Below are 19,393 nucleotides of genomic sequence, written 5' to 3'. Positions count from 1 at the left end.
TGTTGAAGTGAGGGGCTCCTTCTCCCCTCCAACCCCTTTTCTGTGTGACGCCAGTTCCCACAAACCCCGTGGCATCTCCCTGCCTTGCACCCTCTCTCCCCCCGTGCGGGGTCTTCACAACCATGGATGACTCAGAAGTGGAGTCGACTGCCAGTATACTTGCCTCCGTCAAAGAGCAGGAGGCACAGTTTGAGAAACTGACACGGGCGCTGGAGGAAGAACGGCGCCATGTCTCTGCGCAGCTGGAGCGCGTCCGTGTCTCCCCACAGGATGCCAGCCAGACCATGGCCAACGGCACCCTCACCCGCCGGCACCAGGTAAAATCGTCTCAGCTGAGGCGGGCAAGCGGGATGCTTGTCTGTCTCTGACTTAAGCGGTGCCTACTGGCGTGCTGCCTCGGTAGTGCGGCTTCTGCTGAGACTAGGTTGTGGAGCAGCTTGGACCAAGGGCCTCAGATTACTGTGCTCTGGTCCCAGAGCATGGTCTATTTTGGTATGAGCAGTGCCTGGATGGAAGACCCATATATGCTATCTTCAGGGACAGGACCCTTGTTCAGTGGCAGAGCATCTGCTTTGTATGCAGAAGGTCCCAGGCTCAATTCCTGGCATCTCCTCCAAGTAGGGTTAGCAAAGGCTCTTGCAAAAAACCTTGGAGAGCTGCCAACTGGTATACACACTACTGAGCTAGACGTCCCGATGGTCTGACTCGGTCTAAGGGAGCTTCCTGTGTTCCTAGATGAGTGTTGGACCAGAGTACTTGTCAGTGACTGGCCCCACAAAACGATTTTTGATAACGGAAGGTTTAGTCCAGTTTCACGGCGCCTGGCCAAATTGTGCATTCATAGTACCTGTTGAGTGTGTGCTTGTGGTAGCAGCCAAAAATGTAGGGCTTCTGTTGGATCCAAAGCAGGAAAGTCAGCCCTGGCAAGCTGCTGCATTTGGGATTCTTGTACTAGTGCAATAAACACATAATCCTACAACAGCTTAGCTGCTGCTTAATGTTGCCTTATAGAAGCAGCTGTACAGGCTCAAGCAGCAACAGAAATTGCCTTGCTCTAGCTGCTGGTCATCTTTGGTCAAGAGGAAACTTCTAGATGGAGGAAATTGACAAAAGAACTGAAGAACTGCTGGCTGAACTGTGGAAGGCCAGGCAATATATTTAAGTCCTCCTTGCTCATAGTTGTAGTGACATCTAAGATCGATAGTGAAATCTCTCTCTGTCCTCAGATGCCTCTACCGGCTCTTTAAATGGGAGGCATACAAGGATGAATGGGTGGGGCGGGGGGGGGGGGATACCTTAATGAAGTGTGGAAGAGCCACACCTACATTAAACTCCATCATGCTTTTCCTTTGTTTGTTGGTTTGTTTTTTACTGGCTAGCTGCAATCTCTCCTTGTAACCTAAAGGGTTGGGAGTTTGAAAGAATACAAATACCTGTTTTAAGCTTGTGGTTATAATACTACTTTCTTGGTCCAATTTTTAATCCAAAAGTTCAGAATCTCTGCCTCGGTGGGATAAAAACTGGGCTGTATGTAGGAAGGATGGAAGGGCAAAGTGACAGTGGAGTTTTGAACGCTGCCTCATAGGCCCTGCTTCCAGTTCCTTTTCACTTTGGTTGTTGGAAGAGGATCTACTAAGACTTGAGTTGCCCTAGATCAGTAGGGTGAGGAAAGAGTTGAGGCTTCTGAGCTGTTGTATCAATGGGCTGGATAAAGAAATTTCTAAACCAGGAGTGGCTTGCTTGCCTTGGGTCACCAGGTGGTGATGGGCTGCAACTCCTGAAGGCCATTGGGGATGATGGAAGTTGTAGTCCAACATCTGGGGATTCAAGGGTAGGAACCCCTGCTCTAAACTGAGCATGTGGAAGACCACTGTGGCAATTGGCTACTGTGGTAAGAGCTTTCGAATACTGTAGGGTTGGGTCAACATAGAGTAGGTATTTTGAGTTCATCCCAAGTATGTGTCACTTTTAGCTTATAGAGGTTTTTAATGGATAGACAGAGAACTTGCAGGTGTTCATCTGCTTGTCTGGAAAAGTGTAAACACACAGACTGAGCAGCCAATATGTACTATGTCACTTTCAAACTGCATCAGCTCAGCTTTCTAGCCTTTTAATGGTATAAGAATAGGCCTGCTGGATCAGGCCCAAGGCCCATCTAGTCCAGCATCCTGTTTCATACAGTGGCTCACCAGATGCCTCTGAGAAGCCCACAGGCACAAGGTGAGGGCATGCCCTCTCTCTTGCTGTTGCTCTCCTGCAACAGGTATTGAGAGTCATTGTGCCTCTGAGGCTGGAGGTGGCCTACAGCCACCCAGACTAGTAGCCTGCTGACACTGATAGACCTGTCCTCCATGAATTTGTCTAAGCCCCTTTTAAAGCCATCCAAGCTAGTTGCCACCACCACATCCTGTGGCAGAGAATTCCATAGATTAATTATGTGCTGTGTGAAAAAGTGCGTGCTTTTGTTGGTCCTAAATTTTCCAGCTTTCAGTGCCATGGGATGACCCCTGTTTCTAATGATGTAAGAGAGGGAGAAAAATGTCTCTTACCACTCTCTCTGCACCATGCATAACTTTATACACCTCGCATAACTTTATACACCTCTGTCATGTTTCCCCATAGTCACCTCTTTATCAAACAAAAAAGAGTCCAGGGCCCTGGTGTAGTGCGTGGTGCCTGGACCCATAGGAGGGCCTTCGCTGTGACCACCCCTCTTTTTGGAAACCCCCCCCCATTTGTTCACCCCCCTCCTTAGTGGCTTTCAAGGCCATTCCCAAGACCTACCTTTTTTTGCCAGGCTTCTGCCATTTGATTTCTTTTTCTTTTTAAAAATATTATTGCTGCTATTGTTGTTGTTCACCGCCTAGAGTCTTTGGAGGAGGCGGTATACAATACATTTTAAATAAATAAATAAATAAATAAATAAATAAATAGCCCCAGATACTGTAGCCTTTTCTCGTAAGGAAGGTGTTCCAGGCCCCTGATCATCTTGGTTGCCCTCTTCCGCACTTTTTCCAGTTCTACAGTGCCGTTCATAAATGGTGACCAGAACTGCACGCAGCACTCCAAATGTGGCCACACCATAGATTTGTATATCGTCATTATAATATTAGCATTTTTATTTTCAGTCCCCTTCCCAATGATCCCTAGTATAGAATCGACCTTACACAGTTGCCACGCACTGACTCAACACTTTCAATGAGTTGTCCACCACAACCCCAAGATCTCTCTCCTGGTCAGTCACTGACAGTTTAGACCCCCTCAGTGTAAATGTGAAGTTGGTTTTTTTGCCCCAGTATGCATTACTTTACACTTGCTTACACTGAACTGCATTTGCCATTTTGTCACCCACCCACCCCAGTTTGGAGGGATCCTTTTGGAGATCCTTGCAATCTGTTTGGGATTTCACTAGCCTAAATAGTTCAGTATCATTTGCAAATTTGGCCATTTCACTGGTTATCCCAACTTCTAGATCATTTATGAACAAGTTAAAGAGCACTGGTCCCAGTACAGATCCCTGAGGGACCACACTTCCTACTTCGCTCCATTGTGAAAACTGTCCATTTATTCCTACCCTCTGTTTCCTGTCCTTCAGTACCGATCCACACATGAACCTGTCGTTATGCCATGACTGCTAAGTTTACTCAAGAGCCTTTGGTGAGGAACTTTGTCAAAAGCTTTTTGGAAGTCCAAATATATTGTGATCACCTTTATCCACATGCCTGCTGATACTTTCAAAGAACTCCAGTGAGGCAAGACTTGCCCCTGCAGAAGCCATACTGGTTCTCCTTCAGCTAAGCAGCCTGTATTTTCCAGATCTCCCCTGTATCCCTCTTTGGAAATCGGAATTCAGTTAGCTACTTTGCAGTCCTCTGATACAGAGCCTGATTGTTGGGGAAAGTTGTGTAGTTTTGCTAGAGATCGACAATTTCACATTTGAGTTCCTTCAGAACACTTGGGTGGATGCCATCTAGTCCTGGCGATTTAGAGAGCAGACATAGTCATTATGGTCTTGGGTTGAAGGGATCTGGTTGAACATGCTTGGTCACAGCAAATAACTTCATACTTCCTGATTCTGGGTGCAAGCTCACAACTGTTGTTTCTTGCAGAACGGCCGTTTCCTGGGCAATGCTGACCTGGAGAGGCAGAAATTCTCAGAACTGAAACTCAACGGACCACAGGTAAATGAAGGGGCTGAGAGCTTCTCTTCCAAGTTGACTCGCTTATTGGAAGATGTAGGTGATTCTGGCTATCCTTCCCTATGGAGAGGACCTGGCCTGATATTTAGATGTGAGAATGGCAGTTGGCTACTTCAAGGGCCTCCTTTCTGTCGCCAGATATAGGGACTTCAGTATCCTTGTATGATACAGTGAGATAAGCTCTCAGGGCTTATCAAGCTGCACATGATTTCGGAGAAGAACTTGTGGGTGACTGTGGACATGATGCAGACAGGAAGTGTGAGTTGCTTTCATTTGTGCTCTGTACCAAGTTGAAAGCCATCTGACTGTGAGTGAGTGTGTGTATGTATATACACATGGTGTTCCAGTAACCTGGATTTGGGGGTTCAAAAGCTGTAGCCGGTACAGTTGAGTCCTAGCTTGCATAAAACTCATGCAAGTGTGCCTAAACAATGGCAGTTAGAAAACCAAAAGCTGGAGAACTCATTTCACTTCATACCAGCCTTGCTTGAGTGTTAAGGGGACTTTGCAGTTGTTGCCTGGCTCATGGGGAATCTTGAGTTCATCCTGGTAGTGTCTGGGCAGAATTGGGCTGATGTGCTGTGTCCTCATCTCCCTAGGACCACAGTCATCTCATATACAGCACCATTCCCAGGATGCAGGACCCAGGACAGATTGTGGAAGAGACTTACACCATGGAGGAGGACCCAGAGGGTGCCATGTCCGTTGTTTCAGTAGAGACCTCGGATGATGGGACAACAACTCGCACAGAGACCAGAGTGAGGGTCTAGAGAGGATTTGCTGTGTCTGATGTGGTGAAATGTGTCCCTTCTGTGGGAACTGGGTGGGGAAGAAGTGAGGCCTGTTTGTGCCAGACACTTGGTTCTTCACTGCCTCTAATGGCTGGTTGTCACACACAAACTACTCCATAGGAGCTGCTTTAAGCTGTCCACTGACAGCTGCTTCCATGTGGTAATCTAAAATGGCTTTTATGTGACTGCTTGTCCATTTGTTATCCCCAGTTGCTAAGCCATGATTAACTGATAGGGAGAGGGTTGCAGGGTTGTCCACTGACTTCCCTCTGGAGCAGGGATTCTGTTCACCCAACACAACTGTCAATAACAGTTGTGGTGGTGGTGACTGCAGTTAGAGCTAAACAGTGTTACCATTTAACCCAGGATCTCAAGCTATAGTGTTTAAGCTGGGCAGGAAGAATTTTTCTTGCAGAAAGCAATGAGTTGCAACCCTACTTCCTGCTTCTGATTGTTTGACCATGGTCCAGGCAATTGGCAGTGTTGTATCTGTGCTGACCCAAGCCCCCTTAAAAGTGGGATTCTGCTCTGTCAGTGCCCTCACTAGCCCTGAAACTTAAAGTTGGACTTGACTGTCTGCAGCGGGTGTGACTGACAGGCATAGGTAAGGCTATGTAGACAGAGGGGTGGCTCAGAACAAGAGGATTGTTGAAGCTAATCTGTGGCCAAGGAAGGGGTGCAGAGCAACGTCCGGTGGAGTTAATGGGTGGTAAATGTTACAGGAAATCTAATTGGAGCTGAGGATTCTTACTAGTGTGGGGATGGAAAACTTCCCAGTACCTAATGGCTCCTAATAAACTCTCTAGGTCAAGAAGGTGGTGAAGACCATGACTACACGCACAGTACAGCAAGTTCCGCTTGGTCCCGATGGGCTACCTGTGGATGGCTCTCCAGTTACCAACAACTACATCCAGACCATGGATAGGAACTTCAGGAAAAACGCCAATGGTGGCCCGAGCGCCTACATGAGCCAGCCAGGCACAGCCACCCTTCCACGAAACTACCACTATCCAGATGGTTATGGCCGCCCATATGAGGATGGCTATCATGGCAGTGAGCACAGCTATGGCAGCTTGTCCCGTGTGACCCGCATTGATGAGCGCTACCGTCCCTCGATGGATGGCTACCGGGCCCCAAGCCGGCAAGATGTTTATGGGCCCCAGCCACAGGTGCGGGTAGGGGGAAGCAACATGGACTTGAATCGCTTCCATGCTGAGCCTTATGGGCTGGAGGATGACCAGCGCAGCATGGGATATGATGACCTGGATTATGGCACAATACCACCAGACTACGGTACAGGCAGACGGACTGGGACTCCCTCTGACCACCGGCAGAGACTCAGGTAGGAGCATATGCCCAGTCATACCGTAGCTGCCCTAGACAAAATGATGATGTCCTTGGTATTTAAAATGGCCCTTAAAGCAGTGCTGGAGAAATACATCTGTGTCCATGCCGTAGAAGTCTGGGGAAGTATTTTTATCAGGGTCTTCCCTGGTTGCATATGAATGGGAGACTAGAAGTATGAGCACTGTAAGATATTCCCCTCAGGGGATGGAGCCGCTCTGGGAAGAGCAGAAAGTTTCAAGTTCCCTCCCTGGCATCTCCAAGATAGGGCTGAGAGAGATTCCTGCCTGCAACCTTGGAGAAGATGCTGCCAGTCTGTGAAGACAATACTGAGCTAGATAGACCAATGGTCTGACTCCGTATATGGCAGCTTCCTATGTTCATGTTGAGTAATGTACCAACATCGCCTGGGGAATCATCTGACAAATAAAATGTTTTGTCTGGCTGGATGTTGAACTGGACCAAAATTCCTTTCAAATCCTAAAACAGGTTTTAGAACTCTACTATAAACCTCATTTTTGATATTCAGAGTATAGAGAATCTCTTGAAGTGTCCATCTAATTTAGTGACTAACATCTTCAGATAGAAGGTGGCTCCCCATAGCAGCTTCAGTGTCCCTAGTTGCAGTGGTCCCTCTAATTTTTTTTTCATCTCTGTGTGGAATGAGTTTTGTTCTGGGCAGCAATATCAAGGCACTGTGTGCGCACATGCATTCAGAGTGGGGCCTTCCGAATTCATCCTTAGTGGGATCTAAAGGTAACTGAACGGACATCAGAAAACTTTTGAGCACATGCATATGCACACACCTTAGAGGAAACAGTGCCTAGTCGTCTTCACCTCCACTCCCTATATTTCTGCTATTAAGTGGAGAGAGAGAGAGAGAGAGTGTTCGTTCCATAACAACTTTCTCTTTGCTATACCTCCCACCGCCAGTGGCTTGCATGCTTGTTAAAACCTTAAGTTACATAAAGGACAGGCACAGTCCTTGTGTGTCCTCATCTTCTCCAGTGCTTAAGAACAAACTCTGGAATTGGCCATCTGCTTGAACCTTGCTTCTACTTCTGCATCACATGTATCTTTGTATTTCTAGTGCACCTCTTCTTTCTCATCCCCCACTACATTACAGCTTTTTAATTTGCCTAGGAAACTGCTGTAGACCAGTAGTCTGATTTGGTATATTCACTCAGTATTGTTTGCATTGATGGGCAATGGTTCTCCAAAACTTCAGGCAGGAGTCTTACCCAGCCCTACCTGGAGATGCCAAACTTTGAACCTGGGACCTACTAGATGCTCTGCCATTGATCCACGACCCCATCCCTAACGTCTCACGTTAGAAACTTGTGTATGAAGTACTACTAACTATATAGCATATTTATATACGAATGTCTCCCCTTGCTGAGGTGATGAGCTCTCTTCTTTAAGCAAATCGTTCCTATGAATGCATAGTGTTAAAGAACATAGTGAACAATGCATGGTATTCAGCACCACCGTGTTGAGCTAGCTAGTTGCTACAGCAGCACATAATGGTATATTCCAAGCTTAATGCTTGTAAATAGGGTAAACCAGAGTTTGGGCTGTACCAGTTCATACTGCAGGTGTGGGCTCATGTCAGAATGTGTCTTTTAAAGTCCCTGTATCTAGAAAACTAGAATGTCAGGGGGAAGTGGGTGGGAAAGGCTGGACTAGAACGCTCCTCTCTGACATCTAGTCTTGTGTAAGGATTATTTATTATAACACTTATTAAATAAATAAAACTTGTATTTATTAAAAACGTTATAGGGATGTGCACGGATCTGTTTGGAGGCCCCTTTTATGGGCCTCCAAACAGGTTGAAACACTGGCTGGTTTGAAGGATCGAAGGCGGGGGGGTGGAACATTAAGGGTGGGGAAGGGTGCACTTACCCCTCCCTCTGCTTCACTCCCCGCCAGCACTTGGTTAGCAAAGACCCAGTCGGGATGACAGCATACCTCCCGGCCACCCTGTTCCCTCCTTGGGGGGCGGGTGCGCATGAGCAAGCATGACATGCATATGCCCAGCATGCGCACACGCCACTGCCACTTCCAGCCAAGGAGGAGACGGGGTTCCAGGGAGGTATGCTGCCGCCCCGATGGGGTCTTGACAAACGGAATGCCGGCAGGGGGGAAGCACACCCTCCCCTGCCCTTGAATTTTTCCCACCACCGCCTTCAAACGGTCCCCTGCCGGTTCTGTACACATCCCTAGTCTTGTTCATGGAGGCCATTCTTTGGATATTAATCCATACATGTGAACTCCCACCTACAGTCTGAAGTGGTACTCCCCAAACGCAAGTTAACTACCTTAGTGGGATATAGGCCCTACACTGGGACCAATTCAAGGGAAAAGAGTATTGCCTTTTGTGCTATTTTCAGAGCATTGTTCAAGGGGAACATGCTGGAAAGGGATCATAAGAACAGCCCTGCTGGATCAGGCCCCAGGCCCATCTAGTCCAGCATCCTTTCACACAGTGGCCCACCAGATTCTAGTTACCGTGTTTCCCCGAAAATAAAACAGTGTCTTATATTAATTTTAGCCCCAAAAAATGCACTAGGGCAATTAGCGGTACATCAGAAATTACTGCTAGGTCTTACTTTCGGGGTAGGTCTTACTTTCGGGGAAACAGGGTAACTTGAATTTGAGGAGTATCACTTCAGACTATAGGTGGGAGCTCACGTGTGTGGATTAATATCCAAAGAACGGAAGCCACAGGCAGGAGTTGAGGGCATGCCCTTCCTCCTGCTGTTTGTTGCTGATCATGTATTCAGACCTGTGCAGTTGGATGTGTTGGGCAGTAATGTGTGGCCCTCTGGGGCCTTTGCTTTTCTACTTCAAGCAGCAGCCTATTATTATTATTATTGTTATTAATTATTAATTATTAATTTATTTGATTTCTATTCCGCCCTTCCAAAAATGCCTCAGGGTGGTTTACACAGAGGAATAAATAAATAAGTAAGTAAGATGGATCCCTGTCCCCTAAGGGCTCACAATCTAAAAAGAAACATAAGATAGACATCAGCAGCAGTCATTGGAGGTACTGTGCTGGGGGTAGTTAGGACCAGTTACTCTCCTTTGCTATAGAAAAAGAATCACCACATTAAAAAGTGCCCCTTTGCTAAGTTAGCAGGGGAAAGTGCCCACTCCAAATTGCACCTCCGCCACGTGCTGCTTAGGTGACCTTTGGTATTTTGTTCGCTTGGTCCCCCATCTGCAGTGTCATTGCTTTGCAAGATCATTGTACAGATGGACGCGAGTGTGTGCACAAAAATGCTCTGTGAAACATTACTATCCTCATCATGACAGCATACCTGGTAGTGACACTGTGAGATGCTCTTGCTTCCTCCATTGGAAAAGCATTTTGAGCTACAGGACTGGCCGCAACAGTAGGTGGATGCCCTGCTTTGGTTTAGCAGTGCCAAGAGGTATATGGTCTCGGATGCATAGTCTGGTTACTGTAGGACACTGGGAATATGAACTTTCATTAAAAACAAACCACTACCCAAGCCTCCTTGTCTGCCTAACCTGACCCGCTGCAGACACACCTATGTGCAAAAGGAGGCTGGGCAGTGCTGTTTGCACAGGACAGCTTCTACTCCTCAGCTGGTAGTCTTGCTTCATGCCTCTTCTACTATTACCCTCACCGTCCTCCTGGTCCAGTATTGGTAGTTTGTCCTCCATCCCCTACTCCACAATGCTAGAAAATTCCAGATTCTGCCCATTCCCTCTACTTCATATATTCTGCATATACAACGAAGCATGCAAATTGGCCAGCTTCTGTTACACTCTTCCCTACTGGACTTGTTGCTCTTTGAGAAGGAAGAATTCCAATCTTCTTGGATAGTCCTAAAACTATGCATTTTGCTCAATAGAACGATGTTGTAGCTCTTGACTTCTGCTTTTTATGGTTTTTGTCCCACTCTTCTTCCAAGGAACAGAGTACATGGGTGTTGTATCTCCCCCCGCCCCCCACCAGTGGCCAAATTTTATCCTTGAAGCAACCCTAGAGGTAGATTAGGCTCAGAGAGTGTCTGGCCTGGAATCTCCTAGTGCACTTCATGGCTGAGTAGGGATTTGAACCTGGGTCTCTCAAGCCCTTGTCTGGCACTCTAATTACTACACCGCACTGGCTGAGTTGTAGCCTAGAAGGGATGAAGTGGTGTCACTGTCGTCTTGAACACTTTGCCATTAGCTTGCACAGGTTCTTCGTTTGAGCAGAGTGCAAACTACTCTTGTCTGACTCTCTTGAATATTCATAACTGAAATCCAAAAACCTAATTTTAAAGAGAGAACCTGGCTGGGGCATGAAAGCATTGCACAATGTAACTTCCTAATTGGATCTGTAGATAGTTTCACCCAGGAGTTGGCCTTGTGAGGCCAAATCAGATGTGACATGGGAGGCAAGTTGTTGGAATCTCTTGTAGGTTTTAAAAAAGAACAGTGGTCGTGTCCCCTGTATCCCATGGAAGCCTAAGCCTTTCTCATGTGGTATTCCTTTGATTTTAAAACCTGTCTCCCATTCTCATCTTCAGCTGTTTCCCCTTTTTTGATTCCGGGAGTCCTGTAAGCTACAGCACAAGTGGTGGTTTAAGTGTGTTGCAAGTGTTATTAGTGCTGTGCCTCTTCTTCTTTTTTTTTTTTAAAGGCTTCTTATCCTAAATGTTTAAGTGGATAGTAACATAAATAATTCGATATCAAAACTGCAGACTATGATGGCTTCAGGAGCCTGTGATAGGGCTGCATTCAGTCATACAAGGCTTTGGGGGCAAGGAAACCCATGCCTGTGCTCACGCATGCTACCCTGGTAACTTTGTAGGCACCAGGGGCAGAATAGCCTTAAGCTTCACTCCACCCTCCTCATGCTAAGTTGGCACATCCCACCCCCCACCCCAGGAACTGTGAACATATTCCTCCAGCTCATGAGACTTGAAAATTCTTGGTGGCGGAATAAGATGGCTGCTGCTGATGGGTGTGGCTGTATGAGAGATTACCGTTGCCAGTAGAATTGCTTTAAGTTGTGTCAAAGGAATGAAAGTTGACTGCACTTACGATCTCTGAAGCAGTCTTTTAAAAAAGGCATTCACATCCTGTTCTGTATCAGCCTGACCTATGACCACATAACTAATGCCTACAAAAGCTACTCCAATAAAATCTGCATGCACGCACAGATGCACTTCGACTCAGTACTCCAGCTGGCCAGTGTTGAAGCTGCTGCACTCCACACAGACGGGTAAAGATTGCACAGATCTGGGGAACTGATTTATTTGTTGCAGTTGCTTCCTTGTTACTGACCATCCTGTCCTGAGCCTGGCATTTGTCTTCTCTTCCCATGCAAGATAGCATCTTGGTATACTCGTTCTGAGTAAGGAACTTAACATTATTTTAACCATTTTGACTTGGCAATTCACCCTTGTGAAGGGAGGCCTTAACAGTCCTCAGTATTTTTGATGTCCTCTGGCTCTAATTTGCCATGAAGGTCCAAGGACCCACTTGTGAATGTTCTGCTAAACACTTGTGAGTGTTTTTCAAGGATGCTCAAATGCGATTTGACAATAAGCCACTGTAGAGAATTGATTCCCTCTTGATCTCATTTTCACACACACACAGAGGCTTGGACTAGTTTGGGGCAGTTTACCACTTCTTTGAGAGTATATAGTAATTGCAGTTTCCCGCAGAACAGCTGCTAGATCAAAGTATTCTACTTCATACCCATTTCTTAAGAATGTTTGTTTGTTTATTTGTTTATTTTGCAGGCTGGTGGGGATGAGAAAGAGAGAATGCACCATAGCATGCCTTATGTTCTCTGGGATCTAAGAGATTAGGACATACAGGGAGTGTATCTCTTTGGGTTTGGGGGTGGGGGGAGAAACAAGACTGTGAGTGTCTTGTTGGAACAAGTTTCAAGATGGAAAGCAACTGTTAACTAATGTCATGTGCCTCTAAAAGGCACCTTGGAGGTTTACAGTCTGAAGCAATGGCCTTCAAACTTCCTTCCCTCAGGGACCTCTTTCCACACAGGCTTGTCTGAGGAGAAACCCATGTGGGCCTTGTGTGTTTTCAGAGGCTATTAGGATACGTGTTCAGTTAAGACAGGCCTCTTAGGTTCTGCCATTGCCCTGGAACATAGGAAGCTGCCTTATGCACAGTCCAGCCATTGGTCCATCTAGCTCAGTACTGTCTACACTAACTTGCTGTGGCTCTCCTGGCCCTGCCTGGAGATAGCAGGGAGGTAATCTGAATGCAGATGTTCTTCCACTGAACTATGGCCCCCATTCCCCTAAAGGTAGGGGAAGGCTATGTGTAGCTCTCCAGACATTGCTGAACAACTCCCAGCACCCCAGCCACAATTTGTTACAGCTGGGGAGGATTTATTTATTTTATTTATATTTTTATTTATTTTTATTTATTAAAACATTTCTGTACCGCCCAAAACTTGCATCTCTGGGCAGTTTACAACAGAATAAAAACAAAGTAAAACATTCGTTAAGATAAAAATGGGGGCGGGGGGGAACACACATTACAACAATTAAAGTTTTTAAAATAATATTTTAAAATAGCATTAAAACATTAATTTGGTGAAGAGTTGTGTTTTTAAAGACTTCTAAAAAGCTGTCAGAGATGGGGAGGCTCTTATTTCACTAGGGAGCACATTCCAAAGTCTCGGGGCAGCAGCGGAGAAGGCCCGTCCCCGAGTGGCCACCAGACGAGCCGGTGGCAGTTGCAGATGGACCTCTCCAGCAGATCTCAGTGGGCGGTGGGATTCATGCCGAAGAAGGCGTTCCCCTAAATACCCATGGCCCAAAGTGTTTAGGGCTCTATAGGTTATAACCAGCACCTTGTATTTTCCCCAGAAACATATTGGCAGCCAGTGTAGCTCCTTCAATACAGGAGTTATATGGTCTCTCCAAGATGACCCAGAGACCAGCCTGGCTGCTGCATTCTGGACCAGCTGTAGTTTCCGGACTACGTACAAGGGCAGCCCCACATAGAGCGCATTACAATAATCCAGTCTGGAGGTTGCTAGCAGATGTACCACTGTTTTGAGGTCGTTCACCTCAAGAAACGGACGCAGCTGGCGTATCAGCCAAAGCTGATAGAAGACGAGGGAGAGGCTCGGATCCAGAAGCACCCCTAGACTGTGTACCTGTTCCTTCTGGGGAAGTGTGAACCCATCCAGAACGGGCAGATCAAAATCATCTCTCGAGTTCCAAACCCATGCAATGAGTACCTCCGTCTTAGCTGGATTCAGTCTCAGCTTCTTATCCCTCATCCAGCCCAACACTGACTCCAGGCAGGCATTTAGGGAGGCTATGCCTTCTCCCGATGATGCTGACATGGAGAAATAGATTTGGGTGTCATCAGCATACTGATAGCACTCTGCACCAAATCTCTTGATAATCTCTCCCAGCGGTTTCATGTAGATATTAAACAACTTTGGAGACAATATGGAGCCCTGGGGAACACCATACAAAAGTTCAGATTTTGAAGATCAGCAGTCTCCAAGGGACACCATCTGGAACCTGCCTGAGCGATAGGAGCGGAACCACTGCAAAGCAGCGCCTTCCACCCCCAACCCCCTCAGACCGCTCCATAAGGATACTATGGTCGATAGTATTGAAAGCCTCCGAGAGGTCCAAAAGGACCAACTGAGTCACACTTCCTCTGTCAATTTCCAATTGGAGATCATCTATCAGGCTGACCAAGGCAGTCTCCACCCCATAGTCAGCCCGAAAGCCAGTTTGAAGTGGGTCAAGATAATCAGTTTCCTCCATGACTGTCTGGAGCTGTGAGGCCAACACCCTCTCAATTACCTTGCCCAGCCATGGAAGGTTGGAGACAGGCCTTTAGTTGTTTAAGTCCGAGGGATCCAGGGTAGGCTTCTTCAAAAGCAGTCTAATAATTGCCTCCATGAGAGTTGTAGTTCAATAACATCTGGAGTGCCACAAGTTGCCTACCCCATGCTAAGGGGAATATCCTACATTGCACACCAAAGCAGATGCTGCTTAGCAAAGACGACAATTCATGTGTGCTACCAGAAGACCACTTCACCCTGAATGAACTGCATGCAACGTAGAACAGATGTAGTACTCTGCTGTTGTGCATTGCATGGAAGAGGGGGTGGATGCTGTCTTCCATGAAGCTTGTCTGCTATTGCAGATCTGCTTGTAGAAAGAGCTTGATGCTTCCCGAGAAAACAGTTTGAAAACCATTAGTATGGAACAGTCCTCTTTCCCCTAGAACTAGATTGGGCAACATGCAGCCCCTGAGAAATATATGAAAGCAAAAACTTCATGACATGCATTCTCGTCTTTTCAAGCTTTCTTGTTAAATTGATTGATTAAATGCCATCAAGTTGGTGTTGACTCTTAGCGACCACATAGATAGATTTTCTCCAGGATGATCTGTCCTCAACTTGGCCTTTAAGGTCTCTCAGTGGTGCATTCATTGCTGTTGTAATCAAGTGCATCAACCTTGCTGCTGGTCGTCCTCTTTCCTTTCCTTCAACTTTTCCCAGCATTATGGACTTCTCAAGGGAGCTGGATCTTTGCACAATGTGTCCGAACTATGTTAGTTTGAGCCCGGTCATTTGTGCCTTGAGTGAAAATTCTGGATTGATTTGTTTTTGTTTTTCCTGGCTGTCCACGGTATCCTCAACAGTCTTCTCCAGCACCAAAGTTCAAAAGTGTCAATGCTTTATCTATCTTGCTTCTTCAAAGTCCAGCTTTTGGATCCATAGAGTGTCACGGGAAAAACCATGGTCCAAACGATTCTAATCTTTGTAGGTGTAGACATGTCACGGCATCAAAATATCCTTTCCAACCAAGGCTTTCATTGCACCACTACCAAGTGTTAGTCTGTGGCGTATTTCTTGACTGCTGGATCCTTTACTATTGATGGTCGATCCTGAAAGGCAGAAGCTATCCACCACTTCATTGTCTCCATTATCAATTCTGAGGTTGGTTGCTTGTACCCATTGTCATTAGTTTAGTCTTCTTGACATTTAGTTGTAGTCCCATTTTTTCACTGTGCTCCTTGACTTTCATTACTAGAGCTTGCAGATCATCCGCATTCTCAGCTATCAGAGTGGTGTCATCAGTGTAGCACAGGTTATTGATGTTTTTTCCTCCAACTTTCAAACCATGCTCATCTTCTTCCAATCCAGCTTCTCTCAGTATATATTCACCATAAAAATTGAATAAAGAGGGAGACTGTAAACAACCTTGTCTTACTCCTTTGCCAATCTGGAACCAGTCTGTTTCACCATGTTCTGTCTGGACTGTGGCTTCCTGTAGGTTTCACATGATAGGTTTCTCATGGGAACAATTAGATGTTCTGGGATGCCCATCTTCCTAAGGATATCCCACAACTTGAAATGGTTGACACAACTGAAGACTTTTCTGTAGTCAATAAAGCACATATTGACTTCTTTCTGGTATTCTTTGGCTTTCTAATTATCCAGCGTGCATCAGCAATGATGTCTCTTGTTCCTTGGCCTTTTCTGAAACTAGCTTAAATGCAGATGGTAAAAGATGTTAAAATGAGCCAGTATGCATTTTTAGCTTTCATTGCTCCAATTTACTCTTCTTTCAGGCAAGACAAACTTGAGTCAGCTTAGTGTTTTTGAAACTGGAGTACATGTACCATGCCTTGTCAACATGACTCTGCAAACAATGTTCATTGGATATTTTAGAAACATTAGGTACAGGATATTAGTTAACAGCAAAGTAGCTATGGCCTTGCAGCTTATCATATGTCTGACATAGATAGCCCTAGGGTTCTGCACAAGTTACAGCCTCTTATCAATAGGTAGGGCTTACTAGTACTTGTGAGCTTCAGTGAAAAGAAATCCAATCTTCCTGGGGATGGGGAAAGAAAAGCACTGCCCCATACATTGCCCCCGCTCCCCAGAAGCATACCCTCAAGACTAATCTGGACATATAGATGACTAGCAAAGCAACTGATAATCTGGTGGTGGTATATACCTAATGAAGGTAGGGACTCCACCCTTCCAGTGTTCAGTGGTCACTCTCCAAAACCTGGCAACTTTCTCGACTCTCAAGAGTACCTGCTTAACTTCAAGAATATGTGGGTTTGTATTCTGGGACGCTGAAGCAGAACTAACCTGAGCAATGACTATAGTAACTACCTTTTTAAATAGTATGAAATACTGAATATTTCTGCAGCAGCTCCAAAAGTCTACTTGCATATTTGAAGGTGAAAATTGATACTGGTTGACCAATTGTGCTTCGCACAGACTGAGAAAGATTGCAGAAATCTGTGGAATCCATGTATTTGTTGCAGTTGGCTCCTTGTTGCTGACTTAACTACTGTCCTGTCCCGAGCCTTGCATCTGTCTTCTGTTTCCATGCAAGGTGGGGCCAGCCTGAGGTTCTCTAGCTATGAGACTGTTCCCATCACCCCCAGCTGTAGTGCCCACTGCAGCTGTGGGTGCTGGGTGGTTGATAGTTGTCCCACAGCTAGAGAGTCGGTGCATGTTGGCCCTGATCTAGTGCTAAGCCTTACCACTGAGCTTTGGCCTCTTCTAGGCTGAGTTGGCTAGAAAGCTGATGGGGAAGGGGCTTCTGTTCTCTGTGCATCCATATACTTATATGAACAAAGCATCCTAAATAGTGAGTAGAAGGGGGCTTAGCTATATGGTAACTTCTTGGGTGGGCACAAATTACAGATGTTGCAGGTACACAGCTGGTTTGCGGTGCTGCCTGATAGGCAGAGAGGCTGCTCCTGAAGCACTGTGCAGATGTTCAGCTTGTCACACTGCTTTGTGTCACACAGTGACCTTACAAGACTAGTTCTCTCTAAAATGCAAAGTGGCTAGTTTGACCAAAGTGCTTTCTGTCTCGGTTGGGGCTGCACACCTTTGGCCCTCCTGCAGATGCTGGACTGACACTCCCACTATTCCTGACGATTGACCACTGTGGCTAAGGAGGATGGGAGTTGCTGCAAAACAGCTGGAGAGCCAAAGTTGTGCGGCCCTGCTCTCTGTCCTATTGTTAAGAGGGTACATCTGCAAAATGCAATTGAGTTGGACTCTTCTGACACGGCTTTCTCCGCACCTGCTTTATTTGGCTGGCTGGCTCAACTACCTACATGTGTTAAAGCATCTATTTGTAGTAAAGCATTGATGATCACCTAGGGACTAGGTGTTGCACACACTGATAAAAGTTGTGCTTAAGTAAAGAGGGGAGACAGGAAGGTGGGTCTGACCAGTCACCATACTCTACAGTAGGGGGAGGCAACCTTGGCGCTCCAGTTGTTGTTGAACTATAACTTCCATCTTCCCCGGCCACAACTAAATGACTGGAGAACCCAGGTTGCCTGCCCCTACATGGTTCTAACCGGGCAGGTGCATGTCTGTTCCAAGAGAACACCATCTCTGCTTGGCATAACTTAATGGCTCCCCTTGTAGTGTGTCCAGTAGTAAAAATTGGTTTCCTGTAACTCTCTTAGCCATCTGCTTGTACTGTTTGTGTATATAACGCTGTGTGTGTGTGTGTGTGTGTGTGTGTGTGTGTGTGTGTGTGTACACACACACACTCTCTCTCTCTGAATGCCTTCTCTACAACTACAAGGACTAAGCTTTATTTTTAAAAAGCAAATGGTGCTTTTTTCAATGCCAAGTGTTGAGATCTTACACCTGTACATTAACCTGCATAAAGACAGAACGTCTATATGAACAGGAAAAATGGAAACCTTAAGAGTTGCTTAAGAAGGGTTAAGGTGACTGTATTGCAAGAGGTGCAACGATTCTGTCCTCGTAAGAGCCTCAAACAGCAGAACAGTCAGTAGGTGGAGCCTGAACCCAGTGCAGCGGCATTGGTGGAACTTCTGCCTTCCTTAGATCTCCTACAGCCCCAAGACCACCTCTGCCACAAAGAGTGAGGCCTGCATTTTCAGTTGCATTTTTTTTCCAGTTGACTGGATGCCTTGTAGTTCCAGTGACTTTGCCACCACTGTCTGAGGCAGGCTGGGGCAGGACCCCTCAGGTTTGGCTGAGCCAGGTTTCTAGTATGGACCTTGTATTCATGCCTAGAAAGGATCTGTGGGACTAGTTGGCCTTGTTGCCTTTCCCTCCAGGTGCATTAAATATGAAGTGTGTCCTGAGATGCAGGAAACTTCTTAAACAAGATACAAGCACAAATGTTTGAAATGCTGCTCTTGAGCAGAACTTGTCAGTATGTCTCTCCTGACACAACATTACTGTTGCAGCTCAGTTGCATTGTGCAAGACTCTCCGGTGTCCTTGAAATCTAACCCAACTAACAGAACAAAATGTGCCTGTCTTAGTTTCTGCATGTAGAACGTACTGCAGAGTAGAAGACCTAGCTGAACAAAGCTGTGGAAGTCATCTTGTAGATCTCTGCCTAGGAGCAGGTTGGATGACCAAGGAGAGGCCATGGATGGCACCAACCTGCCCTCTAGTGGCCAAATGAGAACCATTTCTGAGGCATCTGTATCTTGAAGGTGGGGAAATAACTGGCTCGAGTTTCCAAAACAGGGCTGGGAAAAATACCAAGTGGCCACAGTGACAGTAAGCTTCATTTCTCCCTCGAAGTAGGAGGTCACAGCTCACAAAGGGTTAACTTCCACTCCTTGCTCCCGATAGACAGGAAATCTCAGGTGTTTTTCAAGTAGCTGAGGTCCGTCAGAACCTTCCCCAAATAGTGGGGGTCTTGTTCCTGACCTCATGACACACCACAATGCAGAGTGGGGTCCAAAAACCCACCCGCCCCCGGCTTCAAGCTGATGAGATTGTTCCCATCCCTTTTTTATTTGGAAAGGGGGAGGGCAGAGATAATCCGACAGTGGTGTTGAACTCTGAAAAACATTGGAAGCCCAACAAAATCCCAGAAGCTATTTTCCCCTCCCTCCACCCCACCCAGTTCCCAAACTGAAGAGGAAGGGTGGGGCTTGAAGCACAGGAGCAATGCAATCACCAGATCTCTCCCCCCCCCGCCGCCCCCAAGAGGGGCTTGTCTGTTGGCATTGCACTTCCATGATGCTTGAAATGCCTTGGAAACGGAGCAGC

General features: G+C 46.4%; 1 protein-coding gene across 11 annotated transcripts in view; it reads left to right on the top strand.

Annotated features, from left to right (window-relative positions):
- The window catches only part of CTNND1 (catenin delta 1), a 66,763-nt gene that overhangs the window by 29,556 nt on the left and 17,814 nt on the right, over window positions 1-19,393 (top strand). For 4 of the 11 annotated variants that reach the window (XM_053277890.1, XM_053277899.1, XM_053277871.1 and 1 more), the window contains 4 exons: window positions 9-317; window positions 4,110-4,181; window positions 4,799-4,957; window positions 5,797-6,332. In XM_053277890.1, the coding sequence (XP_053133865.1) occupies window positions 123-317; window positions 4,110-4,181; window positions 4,799-4,957; window positions 5,797-6,332 (962 nt within the window). In that variant the 5' untranslated portion in view covers window positions 9-122. Of the gene's footprint in view, window positions 1-8; window positions 318-4,109; window positions 4,182-4,337; window positions 4,458-4,798; window positions 4,958-5,796; window positions 6,333-19,393 lie in introns of those variants that run through there. The other 7 variants (XM_053277936.1, XM_053277927.1, XM_053277944.1 and 4 more) reach the window with 4 other exon arrangements.

This window comes from Hemicordylus capensis, chromosome 1, assembly GCF_027244095.1.
Source record: "Hemicordylus capensis ecotype Gifberg chromosome 1, rHemCap1.1.pri, whole genome shotgun sequence".
In the NCBI taxonomy this organism is placed as follows: domain Eukaryota; kingdom Metazoa; phylum Chordata; class Lepidosauria; order Squamata; family Cordylidae; genus Hemicordylus; species Hemicordylus capensis.
The sequence above is the reverse complement of the archived record's forward strand: the minus strand, read 5'-3'. Positions and strand labels throughout refer to the sequence as shown.